The sequence below is a fragment of the Suillus paluster genome, assembly GCF_016628075.1.
Source record: "Suillus paluster strain FC165 chromosome Unknown EDB91scaffold_12, whole genome shotgun sequence".
Lineage (NCBI taxonomy): Eukaryota > Fungi > Basidiomycota > Agaricomycetes > Boletales > Suillaceae > Suillus > Suillus paluster.
Genome location: NW_024537572.1, coordinates 231,453 through 256,399, shown reverse-complemented (window position 1 = coordinate 256,399; position 24,947 = coordinate 231,453). Strand labels below are relative to the sequence as shown.

The 24,947-nt window shown below is 48.8% G+C and overlaps 6 protein-coding genes across 6 annotated transcripts; 3 read left to right on the top strand and 3 right to left on the bottom strand.

Moving 5' to 3' along the window:
* Positions 1 to 419: 419 nt before the first annotated feature.
* On the top strand, positions 420 to 3,321 carry EDB91DRAFT_1219589 (uncharacterized protein; the record flags this gene model as incomplete). Its single annotated transcript, XM_041320878.1, has 4 exons — positions 420 to 628; positions 769 to 912; positions 972 to 3,115; positions 3,164 to 3,321. The coding sequence occupies 3 exons, from the start codon at positions 420 to 422 to the stop codon at positions 3,106 to 3,108; spliced, it is 2,490 nt and encodes an 829-aa protein (XP_041179838.1). The 3' UTR covers positions 3,109 to 3,115; positions 3,164 to 3,321.
* Position 3,322: 1 nt separating this feature from the next.
* Positions 3,323 to 4,516, top strand: EDB91DRAFT_1117817 (HRDC-like protein). The gene is made up of 5 exons (XM_041318047.1): positions 3,323 to 3,471; positions 3,522 to 3,603; positions 3,651 to 3,728; positions 3,783 to 3,881; positions 3,946 to 4,516. Exons 1-5 carry the CDS (start codon positions 3,402 to 3,404, stop codon positions 4,019 to 4,021), a joined length of 405 nt encoding a protein of 134 aa, XP_041179837.1. The 5' UTR covers positions 3,323 to 3,401; the 3' UTR covers positions 4,022 to 4,516.
* A 3,468-nt stretch (positions 4,517 to 7,984) lies between these two features.
* Positions 7,985 to 10,591, bottom strand: EDB91DRAFT_1117804 (pseudouridine synthase). Its single transcript, XM_041318046.1, has 10 exons — positions 10,481 to 10,591; positions 9,996 to 10,420; positions 9,745 to 9,838; positions 9,532 to 9,684; positions 9,448 to 9,479; positions 9,050 to 9,395; positions 8,923 to 9,000; positions 8,752 to 8,817; positions 8,468 to 8,703; positions 7,985 to 8,415 (listed from the first exon to the last, which is right to left on the bottom strand). Exons 1-10 carry the CDS (start codon positions 10,523 to 10,525, stop codon positions 8,169 to 8,171), a joined length of 1,722 nt encoding a protein of 573 aa, XP_041179836.1. The 5' UTR covers positions 10,526 to 10,591; the 3' UTR covers positions 7,985 to 8,168.
* A 1-nt stretch (position 10,592) lies between these two features.
* On the bottom strand, positions 10,593 to 12,841 carry EDB91DRAFT_1117795 (uncharacterized protein). The gene is made up of 5 exons (XM_041318045.1): positions 12,690 to 12,841; positions 12,253 to 12,552; positions 11,952 to 12,203; positions 11,611 to 11,893; positions 10,593 to 11,557 (listed from the first exon to the last, which is right to left on the bottom strand). The coding sequence occupies exons 2-5, from the start codon at positions 12,529 to 12,531 to the stop codon at positions 10,710 to 10,712; spliced, it is 1,662 nt and encodes a 553-aa protein (XP_041179835.1). The 5' UTR covers positions 12,532 to 12,552; positions 12,690 to 12,841; the 3' UTR covers positions 10,593 to 10,709.
* Positions 12,842 to 13,012: 171 nt separating this feature from the next.
* Positions 13,013 to 14,712, top strand: EDB91DRAFT_1345365 (uncharacterized protein). The gene is made up of 2 exons (XM_041325845.1): positions 13,013 to 13,615; positions 13,671 to 14,712. Exons 1-2 carry the CDS (start codon positions 13,088 to 13,090, stop codon positions 14,601 to 14,603), a joined length of 1,461 nt encoding a protein of 486 aa, XP_041179834.1. The 5' UTR covers positions 13,013 to 13,087; the 3' UTR covers positions 14,604 to 14,712.
* A 340-nt stretch (positions 14,713 to 15,052) lies between these two features.
* On the bottom strand, positions 15,053 to 17,320 carry EDB91DRAFT_1117787 (uncharacterized protein; the record flags this gene model as incomplete). Its single annotated transcript, XM_041318044.1, has 6 exons — positions 15,053 to 16,112; positions 16,168 to 16,450; positions 16,514 to 16,765; positions 16,819 to 17,052; positions 17,241 to 17,273; positions 17,309 to 17,320. The coding sequence occupies 6 exons, from the start codon at positions 17,318 to 17,320 to the stop codon at positions 15,265 to 15,267; spliced, it is 1,662 nt and encodes a 553-aa protein (XP_041179833.1). The 3' UTR covers positions 15,053 to 15,264.
* Positions 17,321 to 24,947: the final 7,627 nt, after the last annotated feature.

Sequence of the window (24,947 nt, the reverse complement as noted above, 5' to 3'; positions counted from 1 at the left end):
GAAGCGCCTTGGAACATGCTGTGAACTTGAGGTCGTGGGAAGAGGTGAATTGGTCTTGGGATTGGGGTCTGTTAGGCTTTCATCCTGAACGCCTTTGCTCCCCTAGACCACCAAATGCCTCCAATCTTCTTGTCCTGACCTTTTCTTTAGACAGGTCATTAATTGCAGTGTACGACGCCCACAAACAATATACTGTTCAAATTCTCAAATGTCGTTTCGTGAGTCTCCATTGCCATCCCTTTCAAGTTAAATAATTTCTTGCGTGGTCTGAATGCTAATGCATTGGTTCCTATACAGCGTCATCTACGCCTTCCTTTTCAGCATCTCCTGCGACCTATATCTCCTGCTCCCCATCCCCATCTCCTTCATTGTCCCACACATCCTCCAGTTCTCAGCTAGAGTCAAGTCTCGCACCAAGCATGACTTCTGCATCTCCTCCTCTTATTGAGCTAGCAAATGTCCAGTTACTATCACGCTCTGATTCCGACACTTTCGTAGAGTCGGAGAGCGCTAGCCTCAGCGTTCTTGCAGACGTCGATCCCCAGATTATCGAAGCCCTCAAAAGTAAAGATAGGATATACGTCCTGAAGCTCGGAGAGCAGATGGAGAGTTTAATCAATGACCGAAGGTACGTATTTTCGTCTGTTCGTTGCGCATGGTGTTGTTCCGTCGCGATGTGGGACAAATTGCTGCGCGAGCTCATGCGGCGCAGCTGTTTCTTCGGCTCTTTTTGATGTGGAATGATTTCATGTGTTGACTGGTTTTTAGCTTTAGGACTCGGCTCGATCTGATGCCTGCTACTTCATATCAGCGCCTTTTGGTGCACAGATGCTCTGCCTACTATAAATTGGCGCCAGAGACTGACCCCGTATCGAAGACGATTAGCGTCATTCCTACACTGGATAGTAGAATGTTCGTATATTTCCTGTCCGTGCTTGACGGACGTTGCAACTCATGTTGGTCATATATAGCCCCACCCGTCGCATAGCAGCGCTCGTTCCTGCCCAGCTTTCTTCCACTCACCCAACTATCAAGATCATGCGTCGATCAACGACCGATCGTGGTCGGTCAAAACCACACTCACAGGCTGGCTCCATTGCTGGAGAAGATCTTGACCTTTCTGATGTAGAGCCTTCCGAATCCGGAAGCCAGGGTGGTCGAAGTAATGCTACTGGCAGTAGCAAGAAGCATAAGACCATCGCAGAACGCGAGGCCGCGTATAATGAAGCACGTTCACGCATTTTTATGGATTTCGAGGAGAGAGAAAAAGGCAAGGAGAAGGACTTGAGCGCTAGCTGCTCGACGATAAGCCTTACTTCTGGCTCTGTAACGAGTGCTGGGGAGACCAGCAGTACTGGCGACCTTGACATTGAATCTGTTAGCTCCCCTACTACGGAAAGCGAGTGGTCTGGACCTGCCGTACGCGATAAAAGGGACAGCAAACGGTCAAATGGGTCTACACGAAGCCTGCGATCGAGTGCACCTGTATTTAACGTCTGTGGTTCAAGTAGCTCCCGAGGCTCAAGAGCACCCTCACCGTCGTCTTTCAAATACCCTACTCTGTATGAACCATCCCCGGCGGCTCCCCCGTACGATGGGGCTCAGCCCCCTGTTCAACCTGGTTATGTCAATCCTTATGTGTACGCATACCCTCAGCCACCACCTCCCTCAAACTATATTCCTGGTTATCCTTACTACGCCCCTTATCCGTACCCTCACCCGCAAGCTCCGATGCACGCGCCAGACAACTCGGCTGTGCATGGGACAATGGAGGCGTATCCTTCTCCCCAACATGTCGCGCATCCAAGCGTTTACGTACCGTACACGTGGTCACCCGCTCAGCAACAACAGCAACTCCCTCATCCTCCCTTGCAGCATACGGCGCAGCAACCTCCTAATCAATCGGTCGCGCCACCAGCGTCGCAGTACTCCACTTTCACGCCTCCTGTACCGCCTTATGGACCATACCCCATGCCTGGCTACTTTCCTCAGCCCCCTCACATACCACACGTACAATCGTCACCTCCTACAGTTCAAAATCATGGACACTATCCGGGAAATGGATACATGAACGGTACTGGGGGCAACGACACCATGCCCCTGAATCGGTCTTATCCTGGTGATCTGACCCAATCGCCTTCAATGGGTCCCAAACCTCGTGGAGCTCCTCCGGCTCGTAGTGCCTGGAGTTATGGTCCAGGGGTTGGTATGGGTGGCTTCGGTGTGAATAACATGTCAGGCAGCCGTCCTAGTGGCGGTGAGGTGGTAGGCCCACGTCTGAGTTCATCGGTTAGAAGACCTTCTGGTAATTCGAACGCAAGCGCTGGTGGCAGGACACTAGCGGGTGACGAAGCATCGTCAACAGCCGTGAGTTATTTTACACGGCTCTGCTCCTTTGTTATCGACTCATTTCCCCTATTGCAGTCATCTTCTACGACTTCATCATCCTCACGGAGGACATTCACGTCAACCTCATCTCAACATCCTTTACCCGCAAGACCCGATTGGGCCGTTGGCCTGAAACCCCAACCTACACTTCACGCAACCCATCCCCGGCATCACGATCACTCGATAAATTCCCGAACAATGTCTCCCGCCAGGAACAATTCCCAACGCGGTCATCAAAACCCACCTGCCTCACTTCATCCCACGGATTTCCCTCCTCTGTCGACCATGTCCCCCGCGGCTGAGAAACGCATACCAGCTGTCGCAGGCGTCTGGACCAACTCATCATCGACTCGATCCATTCTCATGCCGGGCAATAACATTTCACATGGAAACCCACCCGCCAATCATTCCAACACGCAATCTGGTGTGATAGGTACTCTGTGTAATACCCGACTCGAGGACACAGATGGTGGATTCGAAAGGCCGCCGCCCAAGGGAAATGTAGAGTTATTCAACCCGAAGGGAGTATGGAAACCTGGGGGGCCCCAGAGCCGCAGTCCACCAGGGGGCTCACAGGACAAGGACAAGATGGAGAAACTACGCGGCGAGGCTGTTGCTAACGCTATCTTGGTGGACAAAATGGCGATGGTATCAGTGGAAGATAATGATGCTAGCTCAAACGCACCGAAAATTTCTCCTCCTGTTGCTCTGGCGACTTAGGATTTAGGTGAGTTCATTCTTTACCCAGCTCTCGTCGATCTGACATATTTTTTAGTGATGCCACCCCATGTTGTGCATATTGTTTTGCGCTAGCTAAGTCTGCATGTCGTTGCTATCGTTGCATGTATCCGCACAAGGGAATTGGAGGTTGTTTTCACTAGATATATTACAAAAATGTGTAAACATATAATACAAGTCCTTTTTGCCCATGAAGGTTGTTTGCGCTTGCTTACGGTCATTATTTTTGGAGGTCTTTGCCAAACAGACCACCTACATGCTCCCTGTGGCTGAACATGACCACCCGACTGCGGCACAGGCCTCAACTAGAGGATGAAGATGCTTCTGCGCTTAAGCTCGGAGCAGGTATGCATTTTCCTATTTGCTGCGAAGTTGGTTCTTAACTTAATTGACAGAGTTCAACAACGCTGGTTGTTTACTGATTTCCGAGGTCAAGTATCTGCTGGAAAATCGGGACAAGGATGCGCCAGACACTGCGTATGGCTTCTTATACTTCTATTTGTTCGTGCTCTTACCTCTCCTAGTGTTTATAACAAGACCCTCGAATACGTGAAGACGTTCGCGAAATTCAACACCACCGATTCTGCTAGCGCGGTGCGAGAGTTAGTTTCGATTATCATTGCTCTGTCTACTCTTCTTACCTGGTTTCATTACAGAACCCTTCGACGCGAACCGGCGTTAACGCAATTCGAAACTGCTCAAATCGCTAATTTGTGTCCCGTCGATGCTGAGGAGGCAAAAAGCGTCATTCCAAGGTAACGCATGAATGTTCCTTCATTTCAATTTTTTTATATTGAGATGACGAACGTTCTTGTTCAGTTTGGTAAAGATCGAGGATGATAAATTGCAATCATTACTCGACGAGATACAGTTGATGAGGAAGTACCAGTCTTGAATGATATCGGTCGTTATTACGTCCGACGTCCATCATTGGTCCGCCCTTTCCTGGCCTGCCATTTTTCGACTTGCTCCGGTACGTTGACACCCTCAGAGTACAAGTCGCGCCTCTATCTGCGGTGTTCACTTCATAGCGACTCAGTAAAGCCTATCACTACTACTATTCTTAGTGCGTCATCCAAGTAGTTCTACGGGAATCATTTATACAGTGTTCCAGTGTTTGCATCATGCGAATGCTTGTTTCATGACAACCAAAATAATCCTGGAACAATGTCGACAACGCGTATACACGTATGTCTCTGCTCACTGCGAACTCGAAGTGATAAGTACAGCTCGACGCTTTGACGCCGCGAAAGGCGCCGATGCAAGTCTTGTTTTAACCAAGTGAAAGTACTCCTGCCCTAGAAAATGGTTTGGTCCGAATACTTATGATGGAAATTTTGGGTTTGTGTCGATCCATGTAAGAACGGGCCGCTGATCAATTCATGGTTCGACGATGAAAACGTTACCGTCCAAGGAATTCCAAAGCGGCACTTGATAGACCTGTTGGTCTATCATTGCTTTGTCAGCAGCTTCAGAGTTCAATAGAAGCAAATAACTCCTAATCGTAAGTGACGTCATGAAGACACTTGCACATCCGATGATTTGTAACACGCAACACCTTGGTCAGACAATATGCCGTCAAATTCAAATTCCTCAAGCCCTTGCTCCACGCCCGTGTTGGATTTCGGATCGAAGTCCGAGCTGGAGACGTCACACTGAAACTTTGCGAGCGCAACCGAACGACGTTTGACATCGGCCGTTATTTAGTATGTTCAAATGATCATTTCCTATGCTACGAAAAATTTCCCTTATCTCTACGCTAACTACGTATAGAACTACGAAGTCTCCCGCTCCAACATCTCAGTTTTTATCGAAGACTGAGATGTAAGTCTTATGTTCACCGTCTCTTACTATAGCAAGCTAACATACCCCGTAAAATATATTTGTCTTAACAGCTCTCTCCGCGTCACCGCTCGCCTCTGATCACCAGAGCCCGTCCCTTAGTACGCCATCATGCCCTTTGGCGGCTGGCAGCAGGGTTATTCTGTCGTGAAACAAGGATTGAAGCGCTATGTTTTAGACCTGAAGGATCGTCGCCGGTTAGCCTTTTTCTTTTTGATGGGGTCTGAAATGATACCAAGAGGTCTGAAACAGGGTACACCAGTTCACCTTCAACGTCAGCAGTTCGTTGCTGAGTTGATCAATATGAGCCTGGACATGAAGGCTCAATCGGGGTGAAGCGGCTGTTGAGGGTCTTGTCGTACCGACGTGCTGCACCGTCCTGACGGGGGATGTCAACCTGATCAGGATACACCACTCTCACAAGGCTGTAGTCGTGTGCATATGCGAGCCTCGGGATAACATCCGCGTCTGCGGCTTCGGCAGTAGTAAAGGACACTGGTGAGTGCCGTTACAGTGGCGTACTAAGCTTAGGCATTGATTGGAACTGGGAGTCTCTTGATGACCATCGCATTATTGTCACCTCGTACTCGCACCGAAGAAGGTAAATTGTAGGAATTTATTTGCACATGAAAATGATGTACTGATAACCGTAGTACTATTGTTCACTGCCGCAAATGATGCGGAGTCTATCAAAAGTTCACCGTGGCACCTGTACTCTGACTGGGTGGACATATGGCTAATCGTATCGTGGCATATGTCAGTGCTGGAGGAGGACTGGAAGTCTTCATCTTCTTTGGCAGAGACTTCCTTGTACAGGCACTGGTTTGAAGTGGTGGGTAGTACAGCACGCAATCGAGTGAGCAACGGAATAGAATAGACAGAAGAATCGACAATTGCAACACCAGTACCGTTTGTTGAAAGAGGGTTTCAAAAGTGGACACAGCAAGACGTTGTGAAGGGCTCACATCTACATGCACTTTGGTGTAATGGTGTTCAACGCCGTCTTTGTTATCCACAGGGGAAGCGAAACGGCCCGTAAAGCTGGTGTCGACTCTATGATTTGAGGATGAAGCCGGGGCTTTGAGTAGTGAGCGGCGGAAAGCGCATCGACAAAGTTCCCATTTCAAACGAGCGACAATTGAAATTTGTCTAGCGGTGCTCCTCATAAGCTAGTAGGAACGGAACAGAAATACAAGAAGAAGTCGTAAGTATTTTATTCTAGGTCTACAGTATTGTAAAGCGTGCTGAGATTGGGATGTGCTGACACGGTACGTATCGCGGAGGCGTGAATGCACTGGCAAGTGGTGCACTGCGTCATTGATCATAACGGCTCGCAGTGGACTTTCCCCACTGAAAACGCGTACTAACCGACTTCTACACTGATCCGACCTCTGGTCTTCGCTGGTCTCCTCGAAAAACGCGTCCCGTGCATCCGAGACGTCGTAGACGTGCCATGACGTATGCACAGTCTTGCAGTTGAGATTTCGAGTATGTCGTCGTTGTGTCGTCGCGCTTGCATTGTTGAGAGTCCGCGACACGCATTTATGTAATGGTTTATCCAGCAGGTTCCAATACATTACCTTAGTATTTTATCAGCTGCTGGTTCCACACACCAATATACGCTCATTTGCAAAAAAATAAAATGTAATTGAGTGGGGCTACAGTGAGTCAGGTTAGACTGTAATATATAACGATGTGATTGATGACACATTCGTTGCTGAGTTGATCAATATCGTTCGTGTAGGGGAGACCTGGGAATAGAGAAATGAAATACTTACGATGACCGTCACATCGGTCTCCTAACTGGTTGGTTTGTTCACCATCTATTACTCGTTAAATTGACAAGGCAAGATCAATACAAGAACGTGTCCGATGAACGCTGTTTCGACCCCGTTTCCATAGCCCCTCTGAATCATTCTGTTCGGTCGGTGTTAGAAGAGATATGTCGTCAGCTGGCAATCTGCTGGCACTGTAAGAAGTTTCTGCTTACATTCTCACTGCGGAATATTTCCAGGACATAAAAGAAGTCGTCTTCCTACCGTACTCCCCTCCTTTCGAGTTCCCATATCACATCACACAAGTAATGCGTTTCTCCTTCGTCCTCGCTGTTGTTGCTGCTTTGACGACATCTATGTCTGTCAGTGCTGACAGTGATTTCTGTCCTATATATTGCGACGATGGATATTGCTGCAAAGGCTATACATGCAAGGACATGTACAGCGGCGATGGTGTGAGTATCAGTATTTGGCATTCATGATTTAACCCCGTGACTCATCGGCCTGGCAGGGATACCTTGAACATATTTGTATGAATAATTCTGATATCTGAGTAGCATGACGTCACGGCAGTGAGCTACAGTGAGTCACGTTTCTGCTTTCGCATTGGTGCAGTGTGGTTGATGGCATGATACATAAGTAGTTCACTGCTGAGTTCATCAAGATGCTTGCTAAATTCCACGACCGCTTGAGCAAAGGAGACCTTGGAATAGAGAACTAAAGTACTTACGACGTATTATTTTGGCCTTATTGTAAGCTTGAACATCGAAAGCCTGATGTGTTGGACATGTGAATTAACAAGGAAAAGTCAATACTGGGAGGTGTACGATGCGATGATATAAAACCGCCTGTATTGAACATTCATCGAGTTATCAATCTCGTTTGGTCGTGGCCTGCCTCATTCCGTTCAGTCGTTGTCGATTATTCGCACAGCCGCGTATTCAATGACGAAGAAGAAGTAGTTGTGAGCCCGGTGGCTTACCTGAGTTCCCATAATCAGCATAAATACTGTCCGAGATAATGAAGCATGAGCTTTCATTATCACTGCCTTTTGGCGTAACGGTTAAGGGACGACAGTCTTGACTACTTACAGTAGTACATGCAAAGTACATGTCAGTGACTCAGTGCTACATGGTGACTACTACTTATAGGATACTGAGAAACATACCATCACGTGACCACGGGGGCAATCCGCCGGTATTGTAAATTGACATCTGCTGGCATTATAAATGTTATTTGCTGGCAACTCTAAATGCCCCAACTCTTCTTTCACTGGAATTTTTAGCCAATTTGCCGCCACCGCGTGCACCTCGCATAATATTCCCCGCGGCTGGCCCTCGCTTTTTGCGTCCTTGAGATACCAATTGTGCAAACTTATAAATGATATAAGAATCAAAGATAGGAAACACAATGGCGAACTACTAGTCAGCCTTCCATGTCCTCCAGGTGAGATTTGTTCAGTTTGCTCTCAGTCTCCTCGTCGTCTTCTACAGTCGGGGTTCCTTGTTTATCAGGGAAACTCGTCAGATCAAACCTTCTTTTCTCCTTGAATGGATTGTCTCTCTTTTCTCCCTTCTTTATGACGGCAGCGGCGGGAATGATACCTTTCGGATTCAAATACAGCAAATCATCACCTCCATACGTGTCGATAGATCGCACCCAGGCATCAAAGCTGTTTCTGCTCATCAGTTTAGGTGGCAGCAAATACAGTCAGAGGTACCCACACCCCGTCACGGTCCTCAATGCCCCGCATATTGTCGTAAATATAGATCTGTTTGAATGCATCGATAGACTGTCGATGTTGTTCGAAATCAATTTCGGGTCGGTACTCTGGATGAGAAGGCTCGAGTTTCTCGTTGATCGAAGTGATCTTCTTGTTATATGAATCAAATATTGGGTACTCCAGCAAGAGACCAAGAGCAGGCATCTTTGGGACCATGACTATGCGCGGCCCGTATAGCTGCGGGAAGAGGTAAATTGTGGCCCATCAGATATCACAGAAGCTAACCTCGTCGATGACTTGACTCGGTGTACCTGTCCTACAAGACAAGACAAGAGCGGTCATCATTTTGCGCTGTGATCAATTTGTTATCGTATGACTGCTACCAAAGTACAACTTGAATCGCTCACGATCTAAGGGAAATGAATAAGAGCGAAGTTATCAATAAAACCAACTCACCTGATGCAACATAAAGCTCTGCCCATGGAAGAGGATACTTATCCACTCGGTGTCTCCATAGACCGCAGGATCAGATATCTGTTGAGATGCTATCAGAGGTTAACCAACCACCATCTCAAAAGCCTACCTCAAGCTTCCACATATGCCGCTGGTTACTACGATCTCCGAACTCGCGTCCAACAGTAAAATTATGGAAGTTATGCGTCCCTTCGAACTTTTTTGCGGTTTGACGGATGACCTCTACCTGCTCTGCACTGATCCTCCATGAGCGCTTGCGTACGAGATCATCCATAGAGCTGGAACAACGAGATTCAGGTGCACTCCAGAAGGGGTGAGCGGAAGCATCAAGAGGGATGACACCCTGCATGGACTGTGCATGCTGTTCATATGCACGCTGAAATCCGGATCCCGGCTTTGGAGGGATAAGGAGGTATGAGGGGAAGAAGTAGGTATACTTGCGGCTGTCGCAAGACCTGAGAAAGACCTCGTGAGATGACATTAGTGAGATGACACGCAAGAACCTACATGCGAGCATTGAACGAGTTTTGCACGCGAACCTGGGGCACTTCAGAGACATTTCCTGGCTTGAAAAAGAGAGAGGATGCATACTGAGCCCCAAACACGAATCTCTGGTGGGAGTTCTTCATTTATACGTGCCACGAAGTCTTCCACCCCAGGAATCGCGGTGATCAGTTTCATAGACACCAGGTTGCCAGCCGCGTGAACTCCTGCATCGGTGCGAGCTGCGCGCCCTAGATTTACCTGGAAGGATGAAAGGATCTAAGTAATGCGTCATGACAATGCGCCATGCAAATGTCCTACCTTCACGGGGTCGTCCGCGTTGTCTGATGAAACTGCGCCAGCACGCACGAGTGCGTCGAACAGGACACCTTCGATCGTCCGCACGTCGGGTTGTCTATTTAAATTACACACAAATGTTCAGCAGCGCGGGGGTAGCAGAGGGGCAGAAGAGAAAATAACAAAATGGTTTGGGCAGAGATAGAAGACAAGGAGAGAAAGACTCTCAGGAGTCAGAAAGGGAGTCAGAAGAAAGAACCGAGGATTCAGCGTACATTTGCATTCCATTGCACCCCGTCCCGCAGAACCCGATAAGCAACGCGCTTTGTCTCTTAGGCAAGCGGGGGGCCCGAGGGCTTTGCTCCTCACCCTCTCTCTCACCCTCCTTCTCCTGATCACGCGTCCCTCGCCTACGCCCCTTGTTCTTCGTGTCTTTCGCCTTCCCTCGCCTGGATTTCGCCCAGCCTGCTGCATCCCGCTTGCCCCGCTTCGTATCGGCGGCGGGAGTGTCGGAGGGGCTCTCTGCGTGTTCGGATGGATGTAGTATCTTCTCGGGCTCCTCGTGTTCGATCTTCGCGCGTTTGAAGTGCTCTGAGCTCCCTGCTGGCACTTTGGTGATAGGTCGTTTGGCAGGGGGAGAATGTGACTGGTTCGAGTCGTGCAGCTCATACATTACGTATATGTTCCTTGTGCGCAAGTTCTATGGTTGTCAACCTAAGCGTAAGGATCATGATGCCAGAAAGCAGATTAATGAACATACCAGTAGTGGTGCACGATGGAGGGTGTACTGAAGGAGTCTTAACATCTGATCGAATTCGATTTTCGCGGGATGTAGAAGATACCGCTTATGGTGATCTTCGTTCGATTCGATGTCACTGTCAAAAAGTCTTCATTATATGTACTGGTATTAACATTGTGAAGATAGTGTGCTCTATGGTCTGTACATGTGTAGATGCAATGCCCCCCGCTCCAAATACAAAACACTACCATCAGGCTTGCCCACATAGGTGTATCACCCGCTCCTCGCACCGCCTATAGTTATCCACAAGGGCTTCATACACCTTGGTCACCTCGCCTTTCGGGGTCGCAACCAGCCTCATCCTCTCCACCTCACCCGTTCCCATTGTCATCTCCTCGAAGCTCCCACTCGCGCCCCCAACTTGCGCCTTCCACCACGCAAACTTCGCAAGCACTGCGCCTCCCATCCCTGCAGCCTCCTTACTCTCCGCAACGTAGACACGCATCCCAAACACGTCAGCTGCGAGTTGCCGGATCGTCTGGTTTGCTGATGATCCCCCAGTGACAATCAACCGTTGCAAAGGAGGTGAGTGCGCCGGAAGAATGGCAGCAATGCGCGATTTGATGCTGAGGAATTGGCTCTCGAGAATTCCGCGCGCGTGCTGTGTCGCATCTGGCTGCAGCCCAAGCACTAGCTGTGGTTCCTCATTACCTTTGCACTGGAATATGAATTCGCCCCGAACTCCTGGAGGAATGATCTCCGGGAGGGGGAAATAGAATCCCAAGAACCCAGAGTTACCCTGCGGCGAGTGCTCCACGAACTCGTTGTACCGCGCCCAGTCTGCACCAGCGCAGCGGTCGCGTATCTGCTCCCGCGCAAGGGCACCATTCTTGTAACAAAGCATAGCTATCTGCGCGTCGAGAGTTGTAGGGTGTGAGAGGAGGTGCGAAGTAGTGAAACGGGCGGGAGGCGAGTCAGCAGGGGGAATGCTGAGCAGAAGTGTTGTACTCGTGCCAAGGGACAGGAGCGCATCACCTGGTGCTGAAAGAGCAATGACGGTTGCAGAGTTATCACCTGTGAACGGTGCAATTATGCAGCCTATAGATGCCACATGAGAGACGTTACTACCCAATGAAGAATGAAATGCAAACCTGGGTTAAATCCCCAGCGCTCAACCCACCACCGGGTGATGCGTCCGAGAACGGTGCCGCCGAGGACGGGCTCAGGACCGATTTTAGTGCGAAGTTCGGGTCCGCCGCATGCCTCGAGGAGTGCGTCGTCCCACTTGCATGTGAGTACGTTCATGAGGTTCATCCCACTCGCGTCGGAGACCTCGATCGGGGCGATGTGCCCAAGAAAGAGTGAGGGGATAAACGATGAGACGAGAGAGATGCGCGCAGAATCACGGTAGGCGGCAGGTTTGAGGCGACGGATCTTTGTGGAGTTAGGATTAGTCTTGATCACGAAAATCAATACAGTATGTACCACGCACCCTGGCAATTTGAGGTCCTGTAAACCGCTCATAGGCTCTGCTCCCTGTAAGATCTGCAAGCACCTGTGGACCACCAACGGCGGCCTCAAGGTCACGGCAGTCCTTGGTCGTCGAAGAGTCCTGCCATATGGGTGCATTGGGTAATGCAAACGCACGGGGTGCGAGATGGCCCGGATCAGCCAATGAACGCTTGGGATCCATCGCACCAAGCGCTTTCTCGGCTTCCTCAGACCAGTATACTGAACCATGTTGCTTGATTCACGTGAGTCAGGCTCGCTTCACATCAAAATTGCAGACGTACTTGGCCAGCACCGGATATGGCGGCAATAGCATTGAGATCGACACCAGCGTTCTTAACGCGCTGCATGACGAGGTCGATAGCTTCAAGCCACATGAGCACTGGGCTCGTCACCTCACCTTCGTCTGGGCCTTTGATTGCACCATTCGTTGTACCATAGGCAGGAAGGTCTCGGTCAAAATGCACGGCGCTCTCGTGCACGATGGAAGCATCTTCTGCAATCACAATCGCCTTGAGCTGTTGGGTTGATAGGTCAAAGCCCAGGAAGAGTGGAGAAGACATCTTGGCACTGAAAATGATAGTCTGGAATGAAATGGAAAAGTCAGTGACAGCGTTTTGTGGACGTTTTATTGACGGCGGGGAATTCAGGCGGTCCGTGTGCAAAATTATGAGGCCATGAGAGTCAATAAGTTAAAGTCATACTTATGACCGGTACGTACGTTAACTCGACGCGAAGAACTTGCCGACTCCACAATGACATTTCGGGGTGCGAGTTTCTCGGATTAGCGAGCGTACGTGCTGGGAAAGAATCCTATCAAATCATTCCAGTGGCCTGCCTTGCTAATTCTGTCATTTCATGGGGAACTTCAACTGCTGGAGTCGTGTACGCGACTCGGGTTATATATGTACTGGTTGATTTTACAAGCACGTGACTGACGCGTCGCGATCGGGTCTGTTTATTGAAACTTTGTTGCGCCGTACGCCATTTCAAATAACCTAGGGGGTATAAGTACAGCGTGTGTCGTTGTATATCCCTCTCAGTTTAGCGCCGTTTACCCTCTTTTACGCGTACCAGCATATTTTTACGATCTTCATCCTCCGTCTCAATATTTTCAATATGATTTCCACCCTCATGAATGTTACCGCCCGCGTCGCCCTCTCCAACCTCCTTACGGTCGCTTTCTTCAAGCGGACTGTCGTTGACCATACCGTTGAGGTCCTGTCAAAAGCGGAGAAAGTTTCCGCTGGCCTCGTCGTGTATACTGTTTGCTCGTCGTCAATTATGCTTGTTCTAGCATCCGACAGAGTTGCTCAGAAGTTCCTCCATGACGACACCAAGAATCTACCTACTCCGAAGGACGACGACGCCGACCGAATTCCTCCCTTCTCTGACGACAACACCTCCGCTGCGCCTCAGCCCGCCGAAATATTTTCTTTCCCATCTGCATCTTCAGAATCATTGCGTCTAATCGACACAATAGCCGTTTCAATCACGTGTTCCACCACTTGCATCAGTCTCACTTCGCCGCACTGCAAATACCTGTCTATCGACTCAAACACTACTAGTAATACTACCGTCTCCTCGGACGATGCTTCGGACGCCAGCAACTGTGAGTTGTTTGGTGACGACAGCATTTTCCATGAGGTAAGAACTTCAGTATAGCCTCAACTTCCGCATTGCTTAACATTTGGGTCTCTAGAATGATTTTTCTGCCCCAGAACAGACTACCCTCGACGCCCTAGTTGCCAAAATGCAAGTTCTGACACTCGACGATCACCCTCATACATCTACGCTTCATCCTTTTATTCTAGTGGTCAACCGCGAGACAACATCTACGTCGCCTCCTTCGAGTCTTCCTGAACTTGCCAACTCCATGGACGCGCTGATTCGAAGTCTGGCTGCGCTGTCTCTCTCCGATGGTCCGCCTGACGACTCTGACATCTCTCTTCCTGACTCGGACGAGGCCGTGGACGCCTCGAGTCGAAGCATGAAGAAGCTTTCCCTCTCTGATCCTCCGCCTTCCGCCTCCAAGCTCAAGCCTCCAATTCTGGTTACGAAGCGCGCCGCAGCTCAACTCAAGTTTCTCCCCCCTACCAGTACTCCACATCAACAGCCTATCACCAGATTTACACGCGACGTAACGACCCCCTCCTCCGTCCCCTACGACCTGGAGCTTTACCGCCCAAGAGGTTGGAGGCCGCCGCCGCTTCCGCACTCGCACACGCATCTACGCATCACATACCGTCGCCGATGGTGGTCCCCTACGACCAATCCGGACGACACACCATATCACGTAACGGCCTCCTACGACCCAGAGCTTCGCCGCCTAAGTAGTCGAAGGCCACTACCAGTCTACGCATCCGCCAGCCTAGGTCCCCTACGACCCAAATCCAATGACGCACTCAACGGCCTCCTTCGCTGTCCCTCGCAACCTGAAGTTAGATTCGAAGGCCGCCACCCATCGTCACGCACACATCTATCAAAGCGAATCATTTTCCGCTTCATTCTTCCTATAAAGGTATTTTTGATTTGTATTCTCCTCAACCGTATGAGACGGACAGTGGGCTTATCTCTCGCATGTTTCTTTCTTCTTCTATTTTCCTTCCCAACGCAGACTCGGAGGCATCTTTGATTTTTTTTTCTCCTTTGTACGAGACAGACATTGGACTCATCTCCGGCATGTACACTTATTTCCCTCTCCACATATAGGTCTTCTTCGATTTGTTTTTCTCCTTATACTGGTTCGAGATAGACATTGAACTCATTCGGTTTCATCATGGACTTATCTCTCTGGCGTGTATCTTTACTCTTTTTCGTTTCCTTCTCTACATAGAGGTCTTCTTCGATTTGTTTTACGAGACGGACAACGGACTCATTTAATTTCATTATGGACTTCTCTCGCAATGTATCTTTATCTCTCGTTACATACCCTCTCTTGATTTTCGTGCATGTACGACTACGATTATAATATTGGCTTGAATACAATCCTCTTCCTTGTATATGTTCTGAAGCCAATCAAGTACAAATCAAGTAAGCCTATAGTACATAATACGACTTGGATTTGACTACATCTCGTTTTCACACCCACCACTCAGTCGAATCGCAATACTTCAGCTTAATTAGCGACCACTTACAAGGGACTCCATTGTGTACTCCTTGGTGCTGCAAACGGTATCTGTGGTCTAAGCACTGCATATTCAGTACAGCACTCGAGAGTAAACAAGAAAATTTCGAGGGCGTAGGCTGTTGTACAGTTAAGATAGTCGTCGAGGGGTAGAAACAAACAACTACCATCAGGCTTGCCCACATAGGTGTATCACCCGCTCCTCACACCACCTATAGTTATCCACAAGGGCTTCATACACCTTGGTCACCTCGCCTTTCGGGGTCGCAACCAGCCTCATCCTCTCCACCTCACCCGTTCCCATTGTCATCTCCTCGAAGCTCCCACTCGCGCCCCCAACTTGCGCCTTCCACCACGCAAACTTCGCAAGCACTGCACCTCCCGTCCCTGCAGCCTCCTTGCTCTCTGCAATGTAGACACGCATCCCAAACACATCGGCCGCGAGTTGCCGGATCGTCTGGTTTGCCGACGATCCCCCAGTGACAATCAACCGTTGCAACGGAGGTGAGTGCGCCGGAAGAATGGCAGCGATGCGCGATTTGATGCTGAGGAATTGGCTCTCGAGAATTCCGCGCGCGTGCTGTGCCGCATCTGGCTGCAGCCCAAGCACTAGCTGTGGTTCCTCATTACCTTTGCACTGGAATATGAATTCGCCCCGAACTCCTGGAGGAACGATCTCAGGGAGGGGGAAGTAGAATCCAATGAACCCAGAGTTACCATGCGTCGAGTGCTCCACGAGCTCGTTGTACCGCGCCCAGTCTGCGCCAGCACAGCGGTCGCGTATCTGCTCCCGCGCAAGGGCACCGTTCTTGCAACCAAGCATCGCAATGTGCGCGTCAAGAGTTGTAGGATGCGAGAGAAGGTGTGAAGTAGTGACACGGGCAGGAGGTGTGTCGGCAGGGGGAATGCTCAACAGAAGTGTTGTGCTCGTGCCAAGGGACAAGATCGCATCACCTGGTGCTGACAGGGCAACGACGGTCGCAGGGTTATCACCCGTGAACGGTGCAACTATGCAATCTATCGACACCACAGATGTGAGAACTTACTAACAAATGAAGAGTGAAACACAGACCTGGATTAAATCCCCAGCGCTCAACCCACCACCAGGTGATGCGTCCGAGAATGGTACCGCCGGGGACGGGCTCAGGACCAATTTTAGCGCGTAGTTCAGGTCCGCCACATGCCTCCAGGAGTGCATCATCCCACTTACAAGTGAGGATGTTCATCAGATTCATCCCGCTCGCGTCAGAGACCTCAATCGGGGCGATATATCCGAGGAAAAGTGAGGGGATAAATGATGAGACGAGAGGGATGCGCGCAGAGTCACGGTAGGCGGCAGGTTTGAGGCGACGGATCTTGGTAGCGTTAAAATGAATACTAATCAATTATCGGACATCAATACAGTATGGACTACGCACCCTGGTAATTTGAGGTCCTGTAAACCGCTCATAGGCTCTGCTCCCTGTAAGATCTGCAAGCACCTGTGGACCACCGACAGTGGCCTCAAGGTCACGGCAGTCCTTGACCGTCGAAGAGTCCTGCCATATGGGTGCATTGGGCAATGCAAATGCATGGGGTGCGATATGGCCTGGATCAGCCAATGGGCGCTTGGAGTCCATCACAGCAAGGGCTTTCTCGGCCTCCTCAGACCAGTACATCGATCCATGTTGCTTGATTTACGTGAAAATCAGGCTCGCTTCACATTAAAACTGCACAGACGTACTTGACCAGCGCCGGATATGGCGGCAATAGCATTGAGATCGACACCAGCGTTCTTAACGCGCTGCATGACGAGGTCGATAGCTTCAAGCCACATGAGCACTGGGCTCGTCACCTCACCTTCGTCTGGGCCTTTGATTGCACCATTCGTTGTGCCATAGGCAGGAAGGTCTCGGTCAAAATGCACGGCGCTCTCGTGCACGATGGAAGCATCTTCCGCAATCACGATTACCTTGAGCTATTGGGTTGATAGGTCAAAGCCCAGGAAAAACGGAGAAGACATCCTGGCACTGAAAATGCAAGGTTGGAATGAAATGGGAAAGTTAGTTATACTAGCATTTTGTGGACGTCTTATTGATTGCGGGGAAGGCAGTCTGTGTGCAACATTATCAGGTCATGGTGCCACTATACTTGGAACGGTGGTACGTACGTCAACTCGATGCGAAGAACTTGCCGACTCTGGGTGCGAGTTTGTCGTATTATGTATTATATACGCGAGTATACATGCTGTGAGATTTAATACATCGATATGAAATCTTTCGAGTAGCCTACCTTGCCTTGATTGTTCCTTATCTATGACCCGCGATACGACCTTAGAGTGTGCAATACAACTGTCGGATTGTCGAGTCCGCGACACAACCTAAAAGTGCGTGACACATTCTGCGAGTGAGTGTGAGTGCTCCAAACCTGTATGTGACATCAAGGATGTGAGATACAACAGGCCAAGCTAAGTGTAAGATTATGGCAGAAGTGATGTTGCGGGCTACCTGCTTTGCAGTGTGGCGATCGGCAGCAGCAACGCAGTAGTTGATCGCACGAAGCTTCGATGCTAATAGTATCAAAGTGAAGGTCCAGAAGTAAGCACCAATATCCTTCTCAAACTTGACAGGAGCGTGACGGTAGCCAGCAAGCGACGAAGGAGCCAGCTGCTTCGTGACCACTGGCAGTGACAACGATGAATGTAAGATATGCGAGCTGAGAAAATAATCAGTACATCTGGAAACATCATGTGGGCAACACGCTGGCTGACGTACCTCTGCGGAGTTGTATACAACTTGAAATGTGTTTGGTGAGACACGCACGGCAAGGTTGCACAAACCCCTCGCTCCGAGTTGTAAGGTATCTCACATAATATTGTCGAGGTGCTTATCACAGATATGGTCAGGTTCGTTTCATGGTTCTACTAGCCATATAATGATTAGGTTCGGACCGCTTCATATCACTTAGTAGTGGGAACTGGTACAGTTGGAATTTGGAAATGTTCAAGAGCAGGAAGCCGCTGAGCGTTTGTTTGGATCCAAAGCCATTGCCAAACAACCGCCTTAATAATCCCTTTATCAATATTTGACATACCCTCTCTCCCTGGTACTACTACCATCCTCCAATTCCCTTGCTTTCTTTCAAACGCGGTGGTAATATGAATATTCAACAGATCAGAAAATCTTCGAGATTGAGTCTTCACGACTCTTCAGTTCCGGCGTGCTACTCTCCAAGACTCCAACCTAGCTGAAGTCGCTACAATCCGGCCTGGGACCTGGGTACCTTCTTGGATGAATACTAGTAAAGCCTTGCCGGTAAAAAAACACCACGACATGGATTTGGCCGCGTGTCCCACACCCACATTCGTTCACCACCACTGAGTCGAACCACAATTAATAGCGGTAACGGACTCCATCGTGTAAGTCTTACGACAAATTGCGCAGGTGCGGGTCTGTGGAATTGTCATCTGGTGAAGCCTCGCATCCACACCTGCATGATTTTGAGGTCTGCTTCGTCATGGATATCAGATATCGTGCAGGTCTTTCATAGCGACGATAACGCATAGATTTTTTTTCATCCTCTTTCTGACTTGTATGCAAGGTCATTCAAATTTCACCTGTGATGGACTACGAGCAGAGAAGAACGCGAGCTTATGAGACATTTGTTACTATTGGAGGTGAAGAACTACTCGTGCTGCCCACAAGCCTTGCTGATTTGCCATGATCTAGACGCTGCACGTCACCCTCCAGTTACTAGGACAATGTGGATAAGGTCAGGTTTGGTCGGTTATTGGTTGGAAAGACAACAAGCTCGTCGCCATCAGACTTACAAGAAAGTTGTTGGTGGAAACGGCGGACGACTTTCTGGTAAATGTTTTTGATCTGAGCTGACTGCATCCTTCGTGACCTTCAGATGGTGTCACCCTCTCGCCGATGTTGTTCGTCGACAAGGAGTTACACCATCTGGAGTCATCTACGTACGCTTTGAACATCTAGGCTGGATTCTCGCTTGATTTTGGTGTTTACCAGCACGAAGCGGATGGAAATACAGTGTACGCATTCCTTGTTCTGCTTTGTATCCAAAAGGTGTGTCTAATCAAGAGATAACCATCAATGTTTAAATGGAGACACCGATCTCTGAAACATTTACATGTGTTCAATATCGCACCCTCCAGATCCAGGCTTGCTTTCATTATCTTTGTCGTTGTGGTCTTGTAGGTTGCGTTGTCCGGAATATCTGCTAAGATTTGGATTGACCTCAACAAGGCGCAAGTATGTTGAAGTTGTGGGAAGTGTCAATGGGTGAGTTGCAAAATATCAGTATGGTATTGATGAGAAACAGACAAATCGACTTTCGCGCGGCTCTCTTCCACGCGCTCCGCATTGTCAGTCTTCTTAGTCAGTCATATGGCATAGATGGGCAGCCGCGGCCCACGCAAAAATCAACCATCCCTGTCGTGAATCCCTCTTTATTGCAATACTAACGACACCATTCAGATGCAGCCATTATTCTATCGCGTTCAGCACTGGTTATCTGGTGCGTCAATGATGAAAGGAACAAGCACGAAACGTACTTACTACTAGTTCTTGTTCAACGCGACCTGTCACAAAGCGCGCCTCACACAGCCTTTGGCGGCGAGGGTGCAGTAGGACAGATCTTGATAGGGCACACAAGTGCGCATGCGGATCTGGGCGTAGATGGAAGTCCGGCAAGTGCGAGTGGGCGCGACTGAGGCATGCGGCGACGGACAAATGCAGGGACTATAGCCGGGAGGACGGAAATGTTTCAATACATTTTTTTCATTACGCATCACGATGTTATGTAACGTTCCAAGGTTTCCAAGGTACCAGCAGTATTCCGTAACGATGTAATGATGAAACCTTGAAGGACTTCGCCGTAGAACCCTCGAGTTGGAACAAGTAGCACTGATCGTGATCACCGCCTCTCATATCCTTTCAACCAGTGTTGTTATTAACCCGGGTTATAACCAAATAGATTATAACCGGGGTTACTGTGGTTAATGGTAGTTAATTGTCTGAGTAGCTACTGGTAGCTAGTTGTTGATAACAATTGGCATATTCGAGCCAATTTCGAGCTCGACGGACATGCTCGCGTGATCCCTGTATTAAGCTTAAGTGCGAAACACATCGTGGCTCTTCGTCGATGCATCCTCGGGGTGAACGTGACATTAGCTAGCTCAGCATTAGCTCATAGAAACTCTCCATGTCCTGGAACCAAAATCGTGCCATCTAACCTCAACGGACCAATTGAACGCGTACTGGATGTGAAACATCCACTTCTGACTGAAAATAAGTAGTGCATTATCTATCTATTCTATATTAGCCAGGGTTGAGGATTCAAATCAGGCTGGAGGCCCAGCTGTTGCCAGTACACTTGGATATAAGCATTATCCAATTTCGAGTAGTGTCAAGCAGAGCATAGTATGCAGCGTCCGAACGAGATGCCATGGTCGCGTCTGCACATCGATTGTCGGGTGTTGCCGAAACTTTGCTTGGTGCCGACAAGCACCTGGCCGTCTTAAAAAAACGCGAAGCTATGACTGAAAGGTTCTTTGATTAAGAGCTCACCTCTGAGTCCTCAACGATTAAAAGTTTACCACTGAACCCCAACCCGATATAACGCCAAATAACTCCCGGTGTATTAACCCTACTAACCCCTACCAAAACAGCAGATTCATTTAACTAACCTCCAATTAACCGGTTATAACCGCGGGTTAAGTTACAACACTACTTTCAACCAGCTGCTAAATCGTTACCCCCAGTTTCTTTGTCGGATCGCGTCTCCCTCAATGTCGTCTTTATGTCTGTTCCAGTGCCTAGCTCCTGTGAGTTCCGCTACTATGGCAGGCACAACGTGGTTATCAAGAGGAGTCAAGACGGTCCGACGGAGTCAACGGTAGCCTGAGCTCCAACTTCACTGTCGTGGTATGCAAATCTGGTTGGCACGGTGTTCACTCAGAGAACGCGAAGCTCGGGTCATGCTCCCGGACTTGCGGATCTTGAGATTTGCAGTATTAGTGTACATCCTATACCAAACTTTGGCTCAGTGGTACCTTGGCCATGGCCATGGCAGTATTGCGCGGCGGTTTTGTTTTACCTTTTTGTAAACTCGTTCAGCGTACAGGAAAACTTATATTTATTTTAACTATGGTCTAAGCGGCAGAACTGTATTCGTTAGAGTATTTTCGAAATACAACTAAAATCGTCGATTTCCTTGTTTTGCACCTGAGTTTGAGAATTTCGGCGGGTTTCGCAAAGGAGTTTTCCCCTGGTTTTGGCATTGCAGTATCATATCATCTGTTCAAAATTTCAGGTAGATAAGTTCTTCCTACATCGCCATGAAGAACAATATTCAGCACATAAAAGGGAGGCGTCTTCCTACTGTCCCCTTCAGATTTATCTGATCCCATATCACATCCTCACAAACAATGCGTTTCTGCTTTTTCCTCACCGTTGTTGCTGTTTTGACAGCATCAATATCTGCCGGTAACGGTCACGATAAAAAATGTCATACCTATTGCAGGCATTATAGACAATGCTCAGACTGCGTGGATATGAATAGATGCGTGAGTATGAGCAATTTGCGTCCTGGATTTAACTTTATGACTCACCGGCGTGGTAGCTCCTCTTTAAATGCGAGAACTAGTGTGGCAGTGGATCGTGTTTCTGCTTTCACATCGGTGCAGTGTGGTTGATGGCATGACGCGTGAAGCCTCGATCGGATGCTCGACCGTTGGGAGTAGGATAAGGACTTCGGTGACGGCGGAGGCGAAGTTTTGGGGGATCAGGCAGTGGAATAATATCTACATTCTTTGGAGAGGAGGCTGGAGGTTGAGAAGTCATGTGATGTCAGAGTTCCCGCAAGCTATGTAGCAGATTGTACAGAGCCGGTTCTCTATGGGCTTGCTTAGCGAATAATAATTGGGAAAGGACGGGATGCTCACTGTAGATCTGGATGTGCTGTAGACAAGTTGTCGAGCGGCTGTACAATTTCATCGAGTGGCCTTGGTTTGACTTTGAAAGTGACCACATAGTACTTACTTCGAGTTGAAGCACTGGGATGCTATGCGAACTGGGTAGGCCCAGGTGCGAATACCACAATGTCGCACTGGTGGAAATCTATGGGGCATGCTTTGTGTACGAAGCAGCAGTCACTGACTAGAAATCATAATGTAACATAAGACTAGCACAAGTAATGACGTTTGTATGCGATGTGAGATATATGGTGGCATCGAGTGATGGGCAGGTGGAGGCAGGTGGTCGTAGTAAACATGAACGTGAGGCGCTCACTTATATGAATACCCAATCAAGCACGACTTGTCACCACCTACATTCGTGTTTCACAGTGTAGTATGCACACCCGCCGCCGCTGAGTCAATTGCGCAAATTCGAAGTCTTCGCCGTGGATATTAAATATCACGCACGTTTTCCCTAGCAGCGATCATCTAATGCATCGCATAGATCATCTTCATCATTTGACCTGTACGCAAGGTCATGTGAAATTTGAATCGAGTAGTCATCTGCTGCCGTTCATGGAAGTGGAGAACGACTATTTTTTGTGTTGCCCACAAGCTTACTGATTTTGATCGATCTAGAGGACGACACTGCACGTCTCTCGTCTATTCAGCGACCTATCGCTCGTATCACGGGAGAAGACGACTTGGTTCAGGGAGGTAAGTTTTCGAGCTATCCTAACCGAACGAAACACAGAAAGTCATGGAATCACGAGTACAGTGTGGACAAGGTTAGCTTTGGTTGGCTATTGGTTGGAATAGATGCTAACATACTCGTCGCCACAGATCTGCCAGACCGGTTCTCCGCTGAACTCATGACGGCGGACAGCTCTCTGACAAAATTTTCTGACCTGAGCTGACTGCGTAGCCCATGGCATTCAGATGGTGTCATTCTCTCGTCTATGATGTGTTCGTCGATAAGGGAGTTACACCGTCTGAAGTCATCTACGTGAGCTTTGTACATCTAGGGTGGATTCTCGATACCCATCGGGGGGACCTACTCCATGTTTTGCTTTGTTCCCAAAATGTGTGTGTATGACTGGAGATAACGCGAACCGTAGTTGAAGCGATGTTCGCTGGTATTTTCCTGGAGAAGAAAGACGACTCACTATCGCCTCGTTAAACCACTTCCTTGGCGCCTTTCGGGTCTACGCAGGTTGGTCGGTAGAATGTAGCTGACGTGTATCTGATACCATACTGAAATCAAACGTCCTAGTTTGTCGAGGGATTCCGGTTTACTTTCAAACGTCCTCGTTCCCCGACCCATTTAAGCAGTGGGGTTACCATCACTCGACAGACTCGGATGCATCCATTAGGTATTCTCGAATAATTGTACATCGCGACTATCTGATGGATGACATCTGTTGAGAAATAATACCCAGCGCGGTCAGAGTCGACGCGAACCCTTGACCTCTGATATTTTCAACTGTCAGTGCATTAATACTGTGACTGTCGTAGGTGTCTACATAAAACAACCTTGATCGCATGCCAATCCGTTCGGAAGGTAGAAGGCAAGGTTCCAGATAGGAAACGTGCGACGAAACCAGCACGAGTAATGATGTTCAATTGCAAAGTATGTGAAGTGCGATGCTACAATTGTGGCATTGAGTGATGATAGGTATGTAAGATACAAGTGAGTGATCGTAAGCGTAAGTAACAACATGAACATGATGGTGAAGTGATTGTAACATTTTATCAATGTCAAGCCTGGATTCCGGTGAGAGATTTTGTTTGTGAGCCTGGATCCGCCGTGTCTGGTGAAGGTTTTGGATGTGAACATTTAAGTAGACGCATTTTGTGCTTGGCGTCGTATAATGTCGTCGTGAGTCGTCTTTCGCCATTAGCGATGAGATTTCCATAACGAACGAAGACTCACGGTTTGCAGTTTAGACCGTTTTCCGTCTCATCTTTTTGGTACTGTTGAGCGAGAACGCTGATGATTTCATTTGGGGATAAGATGCTCGTGACAGGGAACGAAGCTCCTCCTCATCTTCGTGCTCCGTCTGAGTGGGTGCGCCGACTATTTTATCTGACGACGGGACTTCTTTCTCACCTTTGTAGTGCTCCTGGGCGGGTGCGCCGGTGATTTCATCTGGCGACAAGACTTTATCTGGTGAGGACACAACCGGCGAGGTAGTTTTGCTCGAAGGCGGCGTCATCTCTTGTTTTTGAAAGATATCGCGCAAGCTGAACGAGCTCTTTTTTCTGTGCAGTATTGGGGGGCGACCCCTATCGCGCCCGCGCAGCTCCGTGAGGTCTTTTCCTTGGTCTGTCTGTTCCTCTTGCGCCGCTTCGTCCAGTTTTATTGTACCGTAGATCTGGCACGGTGAGTGCACGTCTTTCTCACGATTAATTTGTACGGCGAGATCTCCACTGGTGGAACGACAGGTCATAGCGGGTCATGAGTGGGTGAAACAAGCAGAAAGGAGTGTGACTTGACCCCTGTCAAGCTGAAAGTCATTCCGAAAAAAAGTTTGAATAAATGGACGGATGATGGTCTTTGCAGGTCTTGGGGTTGGGCTGACTCACAAGTGTTGAGTCTGTTGAGGGGAAATGAGAGACGTCATTTTATCCAGTATAGGCAATACCGGCGGGCGCGGATTCAAATCAAGGCTCCGTAAGCGCCCGTGTTAGTCGGAGGCAGTACTAATACTACTTGGATGATCGAGTTCATCTTGGGATGACGTTGTTTAGAAGCATGCTTGGTTGATGAAAGACTATTGAAAGTCATTAGAAGTTATTGTACTTACCGATAGTAAATGACGAGGTACGCGAGGGTAAGCCACTCCGCGAGTAGACATCACGTGATGTTAGGAGCGTGGGAATATGAATGCTGAGTC

Excerpts from the sequence above, each read along its gene's own strand:
- EDB91DRAFT_1117817 (XM_041318047.1), top strand. The coding sequence starts at position 3,402 with ATGACCACCCGACTGCGGCACAGGCCTCAACTAGAGGATGAAGATGCT. Across the intron at positions 3,604-3,650 it reads AAGGATGCGCCAGACACTGC|TGTTTATAACAAGACCCTCG; the intron begins GTATGGCTTCTT and ends TACCTCTCCTAG. Across the intron at positions 3,729-3,782 it reads TCTGCTAGCGCGGTGCGAGA|AACCCTTCGACGCGAACCGG; the intron begins GTTAGTTTCGAT and ends GTTTCATTACAG.
- EDB91DRAFT_1117804 (XM_041318046.1), bottom strand. The coding sequence starts at position 10,525 with ATGTTAAGACTCCTTCAGTACACCCTCCATCGTGCACCACTACTG. Across the intron at positions 9,396-9,447 it reads AACTCGTTCAATGCTCGCAT|GTCTTGCGACAGCCGCAAGT; the intron begins GTAGGTTCTTGC and ends GGTCTTTCTCAG. Across the intron at positions 9,001-9,049 it reads GGCATATGTGGAAGCTTGAG|ATATCTGATCCTGCGGTCTA; the intron begins GTAGGCTTTTGA and ends GCATCTCAACAG.
- EDB91DRAFT_1117795 (XM_041318045.1), bottom strand. The coding sequence starts at position 12,531 with ATGTCTTCTCCACTCTTCCTGGGCTTTGACCTATCAACCCAACAGCTC. Across the intron at positions 12,204-12,252 it reads CCATATCCGGTGCTGGCCAA|CAACATGGTTCAGTATACTG; the intron begins GTACGTCTGCAA and ends ACGTGAATCAAG. Across the intron at positions 11,894-11,951 it reads CAGGACCTCAAATTGCCAGG|ATCCGTCGCCTCAAACCTGC; the intron begins GTGCGTGGTACA and ends AACTCCACAAAG.
- EDB91DRAFT_1345365 (XM_041325845.1), top strand. The coding sequence starts at position 13,088 with ATGATTTCCACCCTCATGAATGTTACCGCCCGCGTCGCCCTCTCCAAC. Across the intron at positions 13,616-13,670 it reads ACGACAGCATTTTCCATGAG|AATGATTTTTCTGCCCCAGA; the intron begins GTAAGAACTTCA and ends TTGGGTCTCTAG.